At 41.4% G+C, this 19,365-nt stretch overlaps 1 protein-coding gene across 2 annotated transcripts in view; it reads left to right on the forward strand.

Moving 5' to 3' along the window:
- The window catches only part of asb7 (ankyrin repeat and SOCS box containing 7), a 41,920-nt gene extending 37,115 nt beyond the window's left edge, over positions 1-4,805 (forward strand). For both annotated transcript variants that reach the window (XM_078530493.1, XM_078530492.1), the window contains exon 4: positions 559-4,805. In XM_078530493.1, coding sequence (XP_078386619.1) covers positions 559-698 — 140 coding nt within the window. In that variant the 3' untranslated portion in view covers positions 699-4,805. The remainder of the gene's footprint in view (positions 1-558) is intronic.
- Positions 4,806-19,365: the final 14,560 nt, after the last annotated feature.

Raw genomic sequence — 19,365 nt, forward strand, 5'->3', positions numbered from 1 at the left:
TCAAGCAGGCTGCTTTGTCTTGGTATCAAGCTTCTTGAGAGTTGCTGGAACTGCACCCATCCAGGCAAGTGGAGAATATTGTATCACACTCCTGACTTGTGCCTTGTAGATGGTGGACAGGCTTTACGGAGTCCGGAGGTGAGTTACTCATCGCAGGATTCCTAGCCTCTGACCTGCTCTTGTAGCCAAAGTATTTGTTTGGCAAGTCCAGTTCAGTTTCTGGTCAATGGTAACCCCCAAGATATTGATAGTGGGGGATTCAGTGATGGTAATGCCATTGAATGTCAAGGGACGATGGTTAAATTCTCTCTTGTTACAGATGGTCATTGCCTGGCACTTATGTGGTGTGAATGTTACTTGCCGCTTGTCAGCCCAAGCCTGAATGTCATCCAGGTCTTACTGCATTTGATCAACTGGTCTTTAATATGCGTTAGATTTTATTTGACGTGGGTATAATTTATTTTTCTAAGGCAATGTAGGTGGTTTTTCGTATTAATCTAATTTATTAAGACAGTCATGAGACACTAATGCTTCTTTCATTTCTTTTACCCTTTCTAGGACAGCCTAGAAATTTACAGGATCTGTGCCGAATTAGGATTCGACAGTGTATCGGCCTTCAAAATTTGAAAGGACTGGATGAACTTCCCCTTGCAAAAGTCATGAAAGACTATTTGAAGCACAAGTTTGATGACATTTGAATGTTGAAAGTTCAAGTCTTGAGGGTTTGAAGTAGGTGCTGCCTTGCCCCAAGTACATCCTATGCAATTCCCGATTTGAAATTTAGTCAGTACGGGTATCATTACCTCTCCGAGTTTAACAACTATGTCTAATTTGGCATAACTGGCCTGCTCCAGGAAGATCTATGTTCACTCCCAAAATTTGTTCCAAGCTGATATACCTAACTTTGAGTTGGTGAAGTTCAAAAACTTTTATTATTTCTTCTCTTCAACTTGACTTCTGTTCCAACATAATGTTCAATTACTTTAACTTAGTGACTGTAAAATTCACTGAAATGGAACAGGTGTCATTTGAATGATGGAGGTTACAGAACAAGAGTGAACAAGCTACAAAGAAATTCTGTTTGAAAATATCCATAAATGTATTTGATGCAGCTAAAAAATTACTTTGTATCAAGACAGATACAACTTAAATGTTTGAAATTGAAGCAAAAGCTAAGAAGCTGAAAATGCATAGCAGGTCATTTAGCATCTGTGAAAGAAACGGAGAGTTGGCATTTTGCCCTCATACCCTTCATGAGAATTGAAAAATAAGTAATAAAAATAAAATACTGGAGATGCACAGCAGGTCAGGCAGCAGAGGTGGAGAGATAAACAATTACTGTTTCAGATCGATGACCCCTTATCAAAACTGGAAAAAGGTGTAACAGGTTTTAAGCAAGTATTGAGGCAGGGGAATGGGAAGCAAAAAGGGAAAAACAAGAGACAGACCACATATTAATATCAGGAAAAGTGTGGGATGGAGAGGGAAACAACAAACAGCCCAACAGACTGTGGAGAAGTGATAGTGGAATGAATGAGTTGTGTATCAGATCAATCCAGTCAAGTGAAAGATAACACTGTTTGCAGAAGTGGTGTGAGAATAACTAAGGTGGCCAGGAAATTTAAGGAACAGTTTACGTGAGATTATTTGACTGAGATGATCCGTTATATCATCCAACAAACGTTCCTGTGGTGCTTTTCTCCTTTCCCTCCCCTCCCCTTTTACTAATCCTATTAATATATTTATCCATTTTTTGTTTCTCTGTTCTGAAACATGGTAAGAGCTCAGTGTCGTGGTGTGGTGTCTGCCACGTCCAGGCTATTGTGTTATAGTGAGAAACAAAATTTAAAGGTGCCATTGTGATTTGGGCTTTTATTGCAGTATTTCCTGTACTTCTGTCTTCTCTTTTCCACTCCTCCCAAAACTGCTTGTATTGCCCTTCACTGTAATACTCTGTTATGATATCTGTGGTGCTTTGGCAATGCAGGCGACATGCCAAGATACAGTAGATGCTTTGAATTTGGATATATTGATTGGAAGATGGAGGAAAAGCTAACCAGCATGTATATCATCAGATTTTCATATAATAAATATCTCACTTCGCTCAGCCTTGTTCTGTCCTTGGTCCCTCTCATCAATTTGTGCTATTTACTAGTGTACCTCTGTTACCTTGTCCTCAACCTGTTTTGCTCTGGAATTGACATTTTCCATTCTGTCTACACCAGGGACTCATTAACTTGACCTATATTGTAAACTGACCACTATGCTGTGGTATGGTGTATGCAGCCAGTTCGTTGTTCCTTTTGTTTTTCAAACATAAAACCAGAATAAGTTGTAACAACACTGAAGGCGGACAGGTGCCAGTGAGTCATTCTTCTGTGTGCCCAGTGGTCTTTGTCTTTGTGTGAGGTGTTTCAGAAAAAGTAGAAGTTTCCTAAAAACTATACAACCTTCTAATGAATGTTGCATTCAGCCCAAGTTAGACACTATCAGATTTTCCACTTGAATCAAATTCTAAGCAGAACGTTTAGTATTTCTCACTATATTCTGAACAGGACCTAGATCTTGCTGACAATTACATTTCCTAACTAAATTACAAACTTTAGAAAGGCAATCAAATATTAATAACCCTAAGGTTAAAAAGTTATGATTTCTTTTTTTAAATGCAGTCTTTACTTCTAGTTTATCCTGTAATTTTATAGAGGTATATAAAGTCCAGGACAGAGAAACAAAACCAGGGGCAACACTTGATGAACACTGGGTCAGTAGGTCAGGACACAGGACAGGGGTCTGGAATGATCAGCTAGAACGGAGTGGTTGAAGCTGAGAAATTGCAGTCAGTTAAAGATGAGGATCTGCTGGATGGCCCAGGCTTTCTGCTTGCGTATTCACAGCCATAATTTTCCCCCTGTTCAATTTAATGCTCAGGAAAATGTGGGTTGGTAAACATGTAGCAGAAATCCTGACCAGCCTAGGCTTTTGTGTTAAGGTCAAGCTTGGTGAGAATACACATAATAAGAATTCCTATTTGGTTCTACCAGAATATTAAAGGAGATAAACTATTACAGCTATTGCTATGGAGAGAATGATCCTGTTTACTCTCGACTTGAGTGCACAATTCTGTTCTGCTTAAGAAATGTTATTGAGCTGTGCATTAATGTTCAAATCAGACATAAGGAAGTAGGCTGCTATTTAAAGCGTGTAAGACTCGAGGTTATTGACGCACTACTTCCGTCTTCCCCTCTGTTCTTTTTCTTCTGTCCCCAGCAAAATAAAATGCAGTAAGCAATGGGATCCTCTTACTGTTTCAAACTTGTTGAAAAGATTGCTATGACTCAACAGTGTAGGTTTCAAAAGTTGTAAGCTAAGGTAAGAATATGCTTTAGCCACTAAGATGTAAGAGACACTTTATACTTTTTATTTGCCAGTTTTGTGTGGGTTGTGTGTGTGTTTTGGGGTTAGGTAAAGTATTCCTGTTCAATTTGTAGTAGTGTTGCAGTCTTACCGCCTATGGTCTGCTCTCTCCTTTCTTGCTCAGGTGAAAATATGACCAGAGGTAGTGCTGCATGTTTACAAATCCTATTCAGTCACATTATTTACAGATATAAATAATTTAATTTATTTACAGCCCTCAACACTTGTTTTCATACCCGTGATGATAACTGTCACATGCTGCACTATCACAGTTAGCAGTCCCTGGTGAGTGACTCAGAGTTGAGTATTCCTCTGCATGTTGCCTTTGCAAAAAGCAATGACAAATAAAACCATTATTGAGACGTCTGTACATTGGAACCCTGACATTAATGTTACACAAGACATTAGTGTCTGCCTTGCAAATACAAAATGCCTTACACATCTATCCCTGGTCTGACACTTGAGTATCCCTCTCCACACTGACAGCAAACAAAAGGAACAAATAAGAGAACAAGTCTTGGAGCCTCAGCACTGTAGCAGTCATAATCTTGTTTTACTCGTCTTTTTAAAGAAATAATAAAATATAATTTAAAGCTTAAATTGTTTCTGACCGTTTCTTTCAGGTAACACTAAATGTATTTGATAGGAATGCAAGTAGTCAGAGCACTTAAGTCAATGTTCTTGGTGGCTAACCTGTATTTTGCCTTGGCACTAAAACCTCCTGTTTTCTGCCCATCGCAGTCTATTCACTAGCCGACCCTAGAATTTATAATAATGCCCATTGAAGCTATGATGCATTTCCTGTTGCATAGGGCATTTAGCTTGTCCTGAATAGCATGTTGTAGTAAAGCCCACTGTACAACCAAGATGTATTGAGGCACTTATTTAAAGTTTTGGAGAACTATTTAGCTCTTAATGCACCAACCACAAGGAAATTTAGTAAGTGGCCTTTTGAGTGCAAAATGGCAGACCTGTTGGAGTTGAACAGCTTTGAAGACCAAACATCTTGCCTCATTTCTAGACTTGATGGGTTGGGATCCAATCCTTTAGTAAATACCGAAGTATATAAAACAGATACATTTTTTAAAAAAAACCTAGTAAGCTATGATGCATAGGGGTCATAGATTTTTTTAAGTGTTTTTTTTTGTACATTTTTCATCTTAACTTGAAATACCAAAGAGAAACTAAGATCTTAAAGAATTCGTTGGATGAATTTTTTTGTACAGTTTTATAAACTGGTAATGTATCAACTGAACTATTTAATGTTTGATGAAATGGACCACTGATTTTTGTAAATGTTTTGTGTTCTAAATGTAAACAGATTAATACATTTTTAGAGTTATTTAAATGCCACAATTCAATAAAATATTTCCTAAGTGTTACTCATGTTATATTGTTTGTGTTCAGATACTTTGTACATGCTTGTGTTGTCTGTTGAGGTTACATTTCACACTAAAGCATGGTGACCTGATCCCCAAGGTACATTTGAGAAAGTGCTTTATTTTATTAATTTCTGCTTGAGTGATTTCCTACACTCCAAGTGAATCTTCTTATAGGCCATCCACAAAGTCATTGGTCACAACTTATCAACCAATCCAATGGAAAAACAGGGACCTGTTAAAGTCAGTTTTTTGTTTGCTGGGCTTTTCCAAGATTTTTTTCAAGTTTTTACTTTTGGCATCACTAACCGAAAAAAAATCAAAAGGGAAAAAGTACAGCTCAGAAACCAGGCAGTACTTATTGGCTGGTTCCAGATAGCAGTTTTCCATAATCACCAAACAATGTTGCATTATTCTAACAGTAAAATCCATCGATCGTATTTGTGAATGCACAACATACGGCCAAATGTTAACTGCTGCAACTAATTTCAAGGAGCACATCATATAATTGTGAAACTTTAACATTATTAAAGTCTGAATAAGTATGAAACAGTTTTCACTAAATTTAAAGTTTGCAGTATGTGCTGTGGAATATTGTGATTATTCTGTGTAGTGTATTCATTTGTTAATAACCACATTGTCATTACCCAGGCTCTTCACTGTCCTGCCATTATGCAACTGATGTCCGCATATCTCGAGGCCTCATATTTGGTAAGAAAACAAAAAGGAAATGTCTTCAAATTCAAGACACAACCTGTTAACTGATCAACCCGCCCCAAAAACCTCGGAAATCAATTGAAAGCTTAATTCAAAGATTTTTGTGCATGTAGCTGATGGGGCTTTGAGCTATCACTATCCAGGGAAAAGAAAAGACCTACGTTTAAATAATGCCTTTCATTACCACAGGGCGTCCCCAAAGTGCTTTACAGCCAATTAGTGGAGTCTTGTTGTAAGATAAGAAACATGGCAGCCAATTTGTACACGTAAGCTCCCACAAGCTTGAGGGATAACTCCCCTGCTTTTCTTGAAAATAATGCCATGGGATCTCTTGCACCCACCTGAGAGGACAGATGGTTTAACATCTCATCTGAAAGACAGCACCAGTGACAATGCAGCACTCCCCTCAGTATTGCACTGGAGTGTCAGCCTAGACTTTGTGCTCTAGCCCCTGGAGTGGGCCTTGAACCTCCAATCTTCTGACTTGGATGAGAGTGTACACCAAATACTTGGAAGAAAAAGATTTAACGATTATAGGGATTTTGCATTGGATGCACAAAATTTGTGCCTGCTTGGGGTATTTTCTTTGATGTGGTCAGTCAATAGATGTGTTGTACATGGATTTCAATTAGGCCTTAGGCAGAGACCCTTTGGAAAGGCTGGTATTGAAAATAAAGAAAGCAAGAATCGGTGAAAAGATTTCACCACGGGTGCATAATTGTTTGACCAACTAAACCCAGAGGGTGGTGGCATGGGGATGGTTATCAGCCTGGGAGAATGTTACGAGTGAGGTCTCCCCAGGGTCCATCTTGAGACTTCCTTTTGTTTAATATCTTCATAAATGATCTGGAGCGAGCAGTCACCGGCACATTGGCTACTTTTACAGATGATGCTAAGCTAACAAAGGTGGCCAGCTGCAAAGCTGAATAGAATAAGCAATAGGAGAATTTGAATGAATGTGCTTGGGAATTGAACAGGCAGGTGGCAGATGAAATTTAATGTAGAGAAATGCAAAAAGCTTCACATGGTGACAAAAAATCCAGGAAATGACTTAATTAAGTGGAAAGAAATTGATGTGCAGAGAAAATGAAAGTGATCTGAGGTCCTGATAATAAATTGAGGCTTCCACAACGCTCAGTGGCAGAGTGTACAGGAAATCCTCACTTAAAGCTTTGTTGCGTTCAAGTGAAACTTTAAACAACTCATTTTCCCATTAAAACCAATGTAAAAGCTGTAGTTAGATTCTGTAGGACCTTTCTCATCAGAAAAAAAATTATACCTTGTAAGTTGAAATACTTTGCTAAATCCCTACATTGGTAAATGCAATAACTTTTAAAATAAATTTAAAAATATAAAAGAAATACCGTATGGAAACTTTCTACTTGTCTTCCGCTCACTGTCAATCCTGCTTCCTGAACCTCCTGGTCGCCCCACATCCCACTCTCTGACCCTCCTGGTTGCTGTGGAAACTTGCTCTCATTGACCCTCTGGTTCATGGCCTTTCCTGCCCCTTAACCCACCGTTTTGCTGCTGACCCTCTAACTTGTGGCCTGCCCCACTCCCTAACCCATCCTGTCATCGAGCCTCCTGCTCGCAACTTCCCCTCCTGAATGCTCACTGGGAATGAGGGCTCTGGAGATGAGCAGCAGGAGGAGCAGCTTTAATGTGGTTCTTGCACAGTGAATATGGTTAGCGTCATCGGGCTAATCAAAAACTTTCACTGCACGTGGGCTTACATTAGTTCATCCTTTCAGTATGGACACTGGTTCCTTGCCTTGCTGTATACTCCATAAATGAAATTTATCCAGAGGTTGACTGTTTGGAAGGGCATTGGAAAAGGTGAGCAGAAACAAAAAGCTCATGTTAAAGAGGGCCCAGAGAATACAGAGGCCAGTGAATCATGCACCTTCTTAGCCTACAGTCTTCCTCTCCAGCAAGTGTAAGAGATTGCCATGGGAGAGTGGGGCTCCTGAGCCCTACCAGGCAATACTCAATGGTTAACCACCATGGTGCAAATTATCATATGAGATGGAAGGCTGCCACCACCTCCAATGAAAACTTACAATAACATTTGACATCATGGTCATGGCCATGTTTTGTGCTGTTGGCAGAGATTGTATTCTTTATTTGGGGTATGGTAGCATTGTAGTTATGTTACTGGAGCAGTGGCCCAAGGCTTAGATTTATCATTTGATAGAGTTCAAATCCCACCACAGCTGAGGAATTTAAACTCAGACTGTCCAATAAATCTAGAATAAACAGTTGCTGTCAGTAATGGTGACAATTAAACTACTTGATTGTTGTAAAAATCCAACTGATTCAGTAATGAGCTTCTGGGAAGGAAATCTGTTACCTTTACTGAGTCTGGACTGTGTGTGAGTCAAGGAGTCTAGAACCACTGCAATATGGCTGGTTCTTAACTGCCCTCTGAAATTCAGTTCCACTCTAGAAGGTGGCTCACCACCACCTTCTCAGGGCAATTAGGGAAGGGTTTAATTACTGATTATTAATTACTGGTTGAACTGATGAATAAATTTAAGAAATACTGATCATAACCTTGGGTTCCAGGATACAGGACACTTAGTGCACAGGCATGTTATTGCAGAGATTTTAGTGCAAGATAATCAAAGTGAGGTAGATCAGTGTTGACTGGGAATGGGAGATTGAGTATTGACTACAATTACAGAATTGGAAGAGCAGCCAGGGAAATGAGGCTGAGCTGACGTTCTTCCTGTTTAGTTCTGTTGAAGCTCATTGCTTCACATTTATTTTGACCAATCTGAAGTATTCACCTCATTGCACTCTGTTTTACATTCATTTATCATTTACTATGTTCATTTAAATTGATTAGAATTTATCTCCTGCTTAGCAACAGGAATGTAATGTACCCAGATTCATCACCTAGTTACCAGTAATAGTGAACTAAAAAGATTGTATCACCTCAGTTATTCGGTCACTTCTGCCCAACTGGTGTGACAACCGTTCTGGGAGGGTGGCGGGAGGGTCAGATGGGGGTGGGTAGTGGTGGGCTGCCACAATCTTTGTTATCCAATAGGCAAATGTCAAAAGGACAAGCAACCGTCCAAAAAAAGGATGACATTCTTTACTGGGAACTTCAATTATTAGGAATGTTAGAAACAGGAGTAGGCAATTAAACCCCTCGAGCATGTTTCACTAATCAGATCATAAGAATCATACAGTGTGAAGGAGGCCACTCAGCCCACCAGTCCTAGCTCTTTGGAAGAACTGCCCAATTTAGTCCCATATCCTATTTTTCCCCATAACCCTGCAAATTCATTATCTCTAAGTTCATGCACAATTGCCTTTTAAACGTTTCTATAAAACTTGATTACACCACCCTTTCCAGTAGCCCCCATTTCCATGAAGTTTCATTTTTTGCCAACAATTTCCTGTGTGGAACCTTATCAAATGCCTTTGGGAAGTCCAAACAAGAATCTGTAGAGACGCTCCTATCAACCATGCCAGTGACTCCCTCAAAAATTTCAAGTACATTAGTCAGACACGACCTATCCTTCACAACCCATACTTACTCTTTTTGATGAGCTGGTACCTGTTCAATAGCTGTTAGCCTGTCCCTGATGATAGATTTCAATAATTTCCTCAAAACTGATGCTAAATTGATAGCTCTATAGTTACTTGGTTTCTCCCTCCTTATTTAAAGAGTTTGCCACTACTAACTATTATGGAAACAGTCACTTGGCAGTACAGAACTTGAATCTTGCTGAAAAGAGAGACATGTTGCTGAAGCTTTTCTTCCTGCATTCATCGGGACAAATGCAAGAATGCCAACTTTCAAACAATCACAATTTATACCGCAGGAGTAAAGTGTGCTGATTAGTTGGCAAGTTGACTTTGGCCGAGACATTGCTACGGAAAAAGCAGTAGGGAACTATAGACTCCTGGGTACGCAAAAGGTGCAAGGCTTGAACTAAAAACTACACTAACAACCAATTTAAGACAATCTGTCAAGCTTATTTATGCTTGCTAGAAGCAACATAACAATATGCAGTGACCTGTTCTCCGCAAACAGGAATATGTTCAAGTGTTGCACCCGGAGCTTGGGGAACCTATACTTCCCTGTTGCTTTCTCCATGGCAATGCCTCAGCCAATCAGAGTCAACTTGCCAACCACTCAGCAACCATCTCTAGTATAAATTGTTGTGATCGTTTGAAATTTGGTACTCTTGCATTTAAAAAGTTCAACAGATTTTCCTTAAATGAATCCTTAGAAGGCATAGCGATTTAAGGTTTGTGGAACATTGTTTCAGTCTTTAATTGTTCTTGGGGAAAAGGAGTTAGCAATGGAAGCATGTTGGGGTGCATACAGTTGGAGCTCTTAGTCATAAACTATTGTTCCTGACAAATAGGGCAACACCTTTGATCCTACACTAATCCATATAAATTAGGATGATCAGAAACTAGAATCTAGAATACAGAAATAGACCATTCAGCCCAACTGGTTTATGCCAGTGTTCATGCTCCACATGAATCTCCTGCCACTGTAATTACCTACACCCACTAAGCCCTACATCCTTATATTCTTTTTTGATGAGTTTGTGACTGTCTTATATTTATGCTCCCTTGTTGTGAACTCACCCACAAGTGGAAATAGTTTCTCCATATCCAGTCTATCAAACCATCTATCTGGTCATCTCTTTTCCAATAGAAAAAGGCACAGCCTGTTCCATCTGTGCTGATTGTTCCGTTCTTTCAATTGTCCATATCTTTGTAAATTTTCTTTCTGCAATTTTTCAATATCCTGATTGTGTAAATGGATTTTGTGATGAAATGTTGCAGTAGCCACACTTCCTAGTTAGTGATTTCTATTGGGCAACACTGATGTAGAATAACTACTGGGGTTGGGGGGGCAGTGTGGGGTTGGTGGATGGTCATTCGGTCACTCACTGATCTCTCCATTGAGAACTGAAGGAATACAGTGGAATTCACTTTCATCATTGTTTATAGTGCACAGACAACTTTACCAAGCAAATCTCACTTCCCAAAACCTTTTCTCTTTAATGTTTGTGTTTCCGCTCTGTTAATCAACAGGAGCTGGGTTCTAACGATCAATTTGTGAAGTGATTCCCTTTAATGTTTCACAGGCAGGAAGGAAGGAATTTCACAGCTGGTGGAGCTGCTCATTTGAGGCAGAGAGAACTTGATTGACCCACATTAGAGATAAAAGCAGCTGCAACCATCTGTGTATAATACTTCACCCTCCTTTCTCTGAATGGCAGCTTTACTGATTTGAAATGTTGGCTGAGATCAGTCTATGATACAAGCTGGATATTTTAGATATTGACATGGTGAAATCAAACAGGAGAGATCTAGTGAAACACTTTAAAATCCCCAGTCCACATCACTTAATTATGATCATGACTGAATGTATCAAGCAGGACGTGCCCTCTTGGGTTGCATGGCTGAATGTTCTGCTGCATCTCCTGAAAACAGTTTCATAAAAGTGATTTCACGCCAAAAGAAGTGTTACAGATTGCAAGCACAAAATCTAGGCTGACATTCCAGGGCAGTGCTAAGGAAGTACCACACTGGGACATGTTGTCTTTCGGATTAGATGTTAAACCAATGAACTGTGTGCCCTCTTCAGCAGATGCAAGGGGAGTTATCCATATAAACATACCAATTAGGACCAGGAGTAGGCCACTCAGCCCCTCAAGCCTGCTCCACCATTCAATAAGATCATGGCTGATCTGATTTTAATCTCCTTTTTCTGCCTATCCCTGATAACCTTTCACCAACACCCCCCCTTCCACTTATCAAGAACCTATCTAGCTCTGCCTTAAAGATATTCAAAGACTCTGCTTCAACCACCTTTTGAGGAAGAGAATGCCAAAGACTCACGACCCTCTGAGAGAAAAAAGTTTCCTCATCTCTGTCCTAAATGGGTGACCCCCTGTTTTGAAACAGTGACCCTGAGCTCTAGATTCTCCCACAAGAGGAAATATTCTTTCCGCATTCACAAATCGAGTCCCCTCAGGATCTTTTATGTTTCAATCAAGTTGCATCTTACTTTTCTAAACTCCAGCAGATACAAGCTGAGCCTGTCCATTTCAGATAGTATTCTAGTAAACCTAACTCCAATAAATTGGTTAAACATGACTTCTATTTCACAAAGCTATGTTGACCCTGCCTGATTACCTCGAATTTATCTAAGTGCCCTGTTATGTCTTTAATAATAGCTTCTAACATCTTCCCTATGACAGATGTTAAGCTAACTGGCCTATACTTTCCTGCTTTCTGTCTCCCTTTTTGAACAAGAGTTACATTAGCTATTTTGCGTCTAATGGAACCTTCATCGAATCTAGTGAATTTTGGAAAATTAAAATTATCCCCAGTGTCTTAGCCAATATTTATCCCTCAACCAACATCACTAAAACAGATTATCTTGTGGCTTACCACATTGCTTTATGTGGGAGCTTGGCTGTGTGCAAACTGAATGCCATGTTTCCTTATTTGCAACAGTGACGACACTTCAATGTACTTCCTTGGCTGTAAAGCACTCTGAGAGGTCCTGACTTTTTAAAACGCACTAAATAAATGCAAGTCAGTCTTTCTTTCACCATATGTTGCCTTGGCTCTCTCGCTTCAAACAGATCTAGTGTTCCTATGATCAGTCATGTACTTTTACCCCCCAGTAATTATTTAAGTAATAGTATATTAATAAGATGAGTACTCGATACTGTAAACCAACAAATTTGTTTGTCCGTATATTATCTGTAAAATAAACTGAGTAGCTTTCTCTGTGTGATCTACGTGTGTCCTATCAGTCCGTTCAAATTAAACTAATACATTATGCGCACCTTGTCCTTTGATATGAGTCCAGCTCATGTTTCCCCACAACATCCCAGTGTTCAGAGATTTCCACAAGCAGATCCCGTCTCAGGTGAATCAAAATTATGATCTCTATTTTCTGCTACGTATGGGTTTGAATAGTCCAGCTCTAACAATTAACTCTACACCGGACAACATGTGGAAGGCATAACCTGAGAAGGCAGTAAAACACTAGTCAGTTAGGGTTCGGTAAGAAGCATAAAGCTACTATCCAAACTATCCAGTCCCAACGCTTGATATATTCTCAGAGGCATCAATCACAGTGTGTCCTTACTTTCAGTGTTACTCTGTTACGTCAGTCAGTCTAACCTCAGCGGTGGGAAAATTATTGGAATCAACACTGAGCAACAGGATAAACTTGTCACTTAGAAAGACATGAAGTAATTGAAGACAGTCAGCGTGGATTTGTTAAGGGGAAAATCATGCCTGACTAACTTGATTGAATTTTGGGAGAATGTAACAAGGAGGATTGATAAGAGTATGCAGTTGATGCCATCTATTCGGATTTTAGCAAGTTCCTACATGGCAGTCAAAAAAATAAAAGCTCCTGGGATCCAGTCGAATGTAGCAAGCTGGAAATACAATTGGCTCAGTGGCAGGAAACAAAGGGTCATTATTGATGGATGTTGTTTGTGACTGGGAGGCTGTTTTCAGTGGTGTTCTCCAGGGCTCAATACTAGGTTCCCAGCTTTTTGTGGTTGATATTAATGATTTGGATATAAGTGTAGGGGAAACAATCGAGAACTTTGCAGGCGACACAAGAATTGGCCACATGGTTGATAGTGAAGTGCGTCGCTGTAGGCTGCAGAAAAATAACAATGGGCTGGTCAGGTGGGCAGAAAAGTGGCAAATGGAATTCAACCCAGACAAATGTGAAGTGATGCTTTTGCGGAGGTCAAACAATGCAAAGCAACACACAATAAATGGGAGGACACTGAAAGGTGTAGAGGAACGAGAAACCTTGGAGTGAATGTCTACAGACGCCTGAAGGTAGCAGGATAGGTTGATAAGGTGATTAATAAGGCATTGCGAATCCTTTCCTTTATTAGCTAAGGTATAGAATATAAGAGCAGGGAGGTCATGCTGGAACTGTATAAAGCATTAGTGAGGCCACAACTTGAGTACTGTGTGCAGTTTTGGTCACCTCACTGAAAGGATGTGATTGCACTGGAGTGGGTACGGAGGAGATTTACGAGGATGTTGTCAGGACTGGAAAATTGCAGCTATGAGGAAAGATTGGAGAGGCTGGGGTTGTTTTCCTTGGAGCAGAGGAGGCTGAGGGTTTGATTGAGATGTACTAAATTGTAAGGGCCGTGGATAGAGTGCTTGAGGAGGGCCTGTTTACTTCAGCAGAACAACCAGTGACTCAGGGGCATAGAATTAAAGTGATTAGTAAAAGGATTAGAGGGGAGTTGAGGATTGTTTTCCACCTGGAGGGCTGTGGGGGTCTGGAACTCACTATCTGAAAGGGTAGTAGAGGCGGAAACTTTCAACTCATGTAAAAGGTGTCTGGATATGTACCTGAGGGGCTGTAACCCGCAGGGCTATGGACCAAATGCTAGAAAGTGGGATTAGGCTGGGTGGATTGTTTCTCAGCTAGCACAGCCATGATGGGCAGAGTAGCCTCCTGTGCCGTAATCTTTTCTACATTTTCTAAATATCTTTAAAAAAATGAATGTGAAAAGAATGTGGGGAGAGGGCAGGCGAGTGGCAGTACGTGAATTGCTCCTTAGGAGAGCCAGTATGGACATGATGGGCTGAATGGCCACCCTCTGTGCTGCACCAGTCCTATGATTCTATTCTATGATTCTATGAAAGGAGGTATGCCAGGGTGATCAATAGCCAGTACATGCTAATTCACTGAAACCATCCAAGATGCCATTAACCATACTTGTAGTTCCTCCATAACATCACCTGAATTCACCTCTGCCTCAGCTCATCTGCTGCTCAAACCCTCATTCATACATTTATTATCTCTAGAAATGACTATTCCAACACCCTCCTGGCTGGTGTCCTACATTCTACCCTCATGAACCTGAGACCATGCAAAATTCTGCTGCCAATGTCTTACTCTAATCCATGTTTACAAATCCCTCCATAGCCTCATTCCCCCACTGCCCCCAACCCCCCTCCCACCACTAACTCTGTGATGTCCTCCAGCCCCACAATCCTTCGAGATATCTGTGCTGCTCTAATTCTGGCCTCTTGAGCATTCCTGATCTTAATCAGTCCATCGTTGGTGACCATGCTTTCAGTTGTCTAGGCCCCAAGTTCTGGAATACCCTTACTACATCTCTCCACTTCACTACTTCACTCTCCTCCTTTAAGCCATTCCAGTTCTGGTTCTCTGATTATTTAATCTAATATCTCCTTATGCGGCTCAACATCATATTTTGTTTTATAATGCTCCTGTGAAACACCTTGGGATGATTTAATACATTGAAGGTGCTATATAAACATGCTTTGTTGTTGCCACACAAACTTGACAATGACTGTGAGGAATCTTTTTTTATTCATTCAAGAGAATTGGGCTTCGCTGGCTGGGCCAGCATTTATTGCCCATCCCTAATTGCCTTTGGGAAGGTGGTGGTGAGCTGCCTTCCTGAACCGCTGCAGTCCACGTGGTGTAAATACACTGTTAGTGCTGTTAGGGAGGGAGTTCCAGGATTTTGACCAGCGACACTGAAGGAACGGCGATATATTTCCAAGTCAGGAGACTTGGGGGAGAACTTACAGGTGGTGGTGTTCCCATGTGTCTGATGCCCTTGTCCTTCTAGATGTGGGGGAGGCAGGTGGCGTAGTGGTATTGTCACTGGGCTAGTAATCCAGAGACATGGGTTCAAATCCCACCACGGCAGATGGTGAGATTTGAATTAATTAAACATCTAATGATGACCATGAAACTGTTGTCGATTGTTGTAAAAACCCATCTGGTTCACTAATGCCCTTCAGGGAAGGAAACCTGCTGTCCTTACCTGGTCTGGCCTACATGAGACTCCAGACCTGTGGTTGACTCTGAAATAGCCGAGCAAGCCACTCAGTTGTATCACAATTTTCAGTGTGTGTTCCCCTGCGCATGAGCAGACTTCAGGTTCATGCTCCTCCCACCCCCATCCCGGCAGTGCTGAGGCTTTTAGCACGTGTTTCACGCTGGCTGGCTGTTAATTGGCCAGCCAGTGTGAAATCGCAGTTGCAGCCCTATTGTGGGCGGCGGTCCACCTCGCAGCTGTTCCTGGACCAGCCCACCAGGCCCACCCAACAAGGGGAAAATCCCGCCCAATGGTACAAAGGCTTGGGGGTGACCTCACTTTACAGTTGTTGAACATTAGTGGGTCATCAGTCCCAAAGGACCCCTAACTTTGTGTTAGAACGGCACCTATGAATCAAAAATTAGAACATTTTAGGTGTTAAATATAAAAGGATATGATGGGAACAAAATGGAAGATGAACATAGAATAGTTAATGTAATCAATGACCACACCTTTAAGTGGTCACTCATGGAGACTCCAGAAATGTGCCTTCATAACCAGAAATAATTGAAGTGTCTGAATGACTGAAGTCAATGAGATGGAGGTCGAATCAGTCTTGAGGGTTGAGCTTTTCCAGCACTTTCTGTTTTTATTTAAGATTACAGGGGGATTTGAAAACAGGATTAAGAATTTTAAAATTGAGGCTTTGCCAAACCAGAAGCCAATGAGCACATGGGTGATGGGAGAACGGGACTTGTTGCAAGTTAGGATAAGGGTAGCAGAGCTTTAAGTGAATTCACGTTTACAAAGGGTGGACGAAGGGAGGCCAGTCAGGAATGTGCTAGAATGATCGTGTTTTGAGTTTAAAAAATCAGGAATGGGGATTTCAGCAGCAGATGGGCTGAAGTTAGGGGTGGAGATGGGTGAAGTTATGAAGGTGGAAGTAGGTGAACTTTGTGATGAGAGGATATGGGCTCAGTGGTTCAGCTCAGGGTCAGATCGGATGCTGAGGATGTGAATTGGTTAAGCCCCAAACAGTGGCCAGGTAGAGGGATGGAGTCAGTGGCTAGGGAGAAGAGTTTTTGATGTGACAATGGCTTTCATCTTCCCAATATTTAATTGCAAGAAATTCTCGTTCATTCAATACTGGATGTCAAAATAGCAATGTGACCAATCAGAGGCAGTGCAGGTGACAATGAAGCAGAGCTTCATGTCATGGGAACCTGACAGTGTTATCTGGCAGTAGTGTTAAGGGGCAGCATGTAGATGAGAAATAGGAGGGAGCCAGCGGTGGGGATTCCACAGATAATGGGATGGGTGCAGGAACAGAATTAATTGCAGAAGATTTACTAGCTGCAACTGGATGGATACAAATGAAATCAGATTCCAACTGACAATGGAAATATTTATGACTGCTGTCAATACATCCGAAAACCTGTCATGTCAAACAAATTGTTTTAAAAGCAGTTGCTCAGGAAACTGTAACAAATGCAGTGGAAAAGAAAGAATCTGTAGCTCCAAAACAGGCTATTCAATCTGACCAGGCCCAACACTTCCCATTCCTTTTACCCACCCTGTTTCCATCTCCCGCAGCCCTGTTAGCTTCATAAATCTCCGCAGCATCATTTTGAATACTGACGGTTTCTGCCTCAGTCACTAACTTTGGAACTGAATCCCACGGCCTCAAAACTCTCATTGTGAAGCGTTTCTCCAGCTCTCAGCCCTAAATCTCTCACATTTAATCTTATGGCCGCTCCTTTGTTTGCCAAAACAGTTAGCTTCTCTCTGAACCTGCCTTATCCCATCCCTTTCATAAGTTAAATACTTTTATTAAATTGTCCTGAAATCTGAGCTGATCTGTTACATATTGGGAGAATACAAAACTCTTAGATGTTAAATTTCTGAATAAAGGGTTTGTAATTAATAAGTCGAACGAAAAGGAAAAGCTTTGCAAGGTGTCTGTCCTGTTCTCTCTTTTGAAGAACAGCTTTATTTAACTAACCACTAGATGGTGCTTGTTGCTCAGTATTAAACCTCTCACTCAGTTACAGAAGTGTGCCTGTAGGAGGCACCATCTCGCTGTCCAACTGTGAAGAATATCATCAGTCGAAGCTGTTCCTAACAAACAGGGATTACCTGCAGCCACAGTGAAAACCGACTTTTCAGGCTCTAGGCAGCAGGGGCAGGATCCCAGGGAGGGGATTTGGGGCAGGACACTGGGCGCAATTCAGAAGAAGCTCAATACGTTTTGGGGATAAAATCAAATGGGCCAAGGGACCCTTATGTTGAGAGTGATTTAGTGAGAGAATGGGCTGAATTTTAGTGGCTCCCCAGTGCCTGCTACTGGAGAGATTTCCCAGTCCATTCCTCTCCCTGGAGACAGGCAGCTGATAATCAACCTGTTTGGCCACATTATAAACACACCTTCCATGGCCAGCAAGACCTGGAGTGGGACTTGGACCCAGAGGCCTGGACACCACCACTGCGCCACAATACTTCCCATCCTTGCGAGCACGTTTCCTCAATTATTACCCTGACCGCGGTTCAAAAATACTTCCTAGGCTGTAAAATGCTTTGGGACGCCCTAAGGTCAAGAAAGGCACTAAATAAATCCAAACCTATTTTACTTTCTGTGTGTAAAGAAGTACAACCCATTTTCCCAGAACTTGCCCTTCACACACTGACCCTATTCAATCTTGATGGCTGTTTTGATACATCGTCTACTTTTTTGATTCCATGAAAAATTTTATATGATTTTAGAATGTGCACTTCTGTGTGTTTCTACTGGTTGATGGGCCTTAGCTTCATCACTCCTCCCTCCAACACTGGGAACAGGAGGCTGCTTTAAGGAGGTGGCAGAGCTGTGAGGTTGAGAACGAATTTTATTGAGAGGCCTTTGATTGTACCGAGGCCTGAAAAAGTGAATAGCTGAAGCCCGAGGCTGCAGAGAAGACCCAGTGTTGGCTGACTCCCCATCTAACAGGGGTCCCGGCTGGCCTCCCTCTCCTGGCCAATGACCTCCCAGCCATCTCCCGGTCAACCCAGGATAGGAAGGGAATCTAGGGTAATGGATGTCCCAATCCCACTTCCACGCAACAGTCTGTGAAAAAGCTATGTGAGGTAAGGAAGTTTGAGAAGCCGACTGGAGTGTGATGATTGACTTTGCTGTCTGATTTTCTTACAGGCTGTGTGATCTACTTCCTATTTCTTGTGTTCCATCCCAATCATTGCCAATAGTGGAGGAAAGATTAGCCCAATGAGAGAGAGGGGTGACCCTCACCTCCAAGATTCATGCTATGTTGCATTCTGCCCACCTTCTACCTGAACTCCATTTGCCTCTGAGAGCCTGGGTACAGTAATTAGCGAGTTCTTCTCTGTAAGGTCTTGGTTGCCTGACTTGAGTCCAGCATCCCCTTGGTTTACTGCTTTCTGAGAATTTAACCACATTCCACAGGACTGCGTTTCACCAAGTTCATCCTTTGATACCCCATGTGGACCCTATATGATCTATTTGGGGTTTTAACTCCTTTCTGACCCTATTACTGTTTATGAAGAATTGGATGACATTGTGTTTTACATCTGTCCCTCTCCTGTTTTCTATTACCACTCCGAATCTCGTCAGTGTTTCTGTGTAACTTTGCACTCAGCCCAATCTTTTCCCTCTCCCTGTTTCCCCCATCTCTGTAAATCCTTCCTGTTTCCTTTCTAGTTTTCCTGTTAATCTGTTTTGCCCACTTGTTAACCCTGTTTAAGTGAGGGTTGTCCCCACGCTGTACGGGATTATTGAAGGATTACCAGTTATCGTTAACAGTTTCACCCTCACAATCACTGGCTCAGTGACTGGATAAGTCAAGTTCCATTTTTATCCCGGGGAATGTTCTGAGGCATTCTGAAGAGTATATTATGGATTTTCTCAGTCCGATGAAAGGTGAAAGCCACTGAAAATACTGCTGGCTTGGTAACATTTTTTTTATTCATTCGTGGGAATGAATACTTTACTGCAATGTATACCTGCT

This window comes from Cetorhinus maximus, chromosome 26 (genome assembly GCF_964194155.1).
Source record: "Cetorhinus maximus chromosome 26, sCetMax3.hap1.1, whole genome shotgun sequence".
Lineage (NCBI taxonomy): Eukaryota > Metazoa > Chordata > Chondrichthyes > Lamniformes > Cetorhinidae > Cetorhinus > Cetorhinus maximus.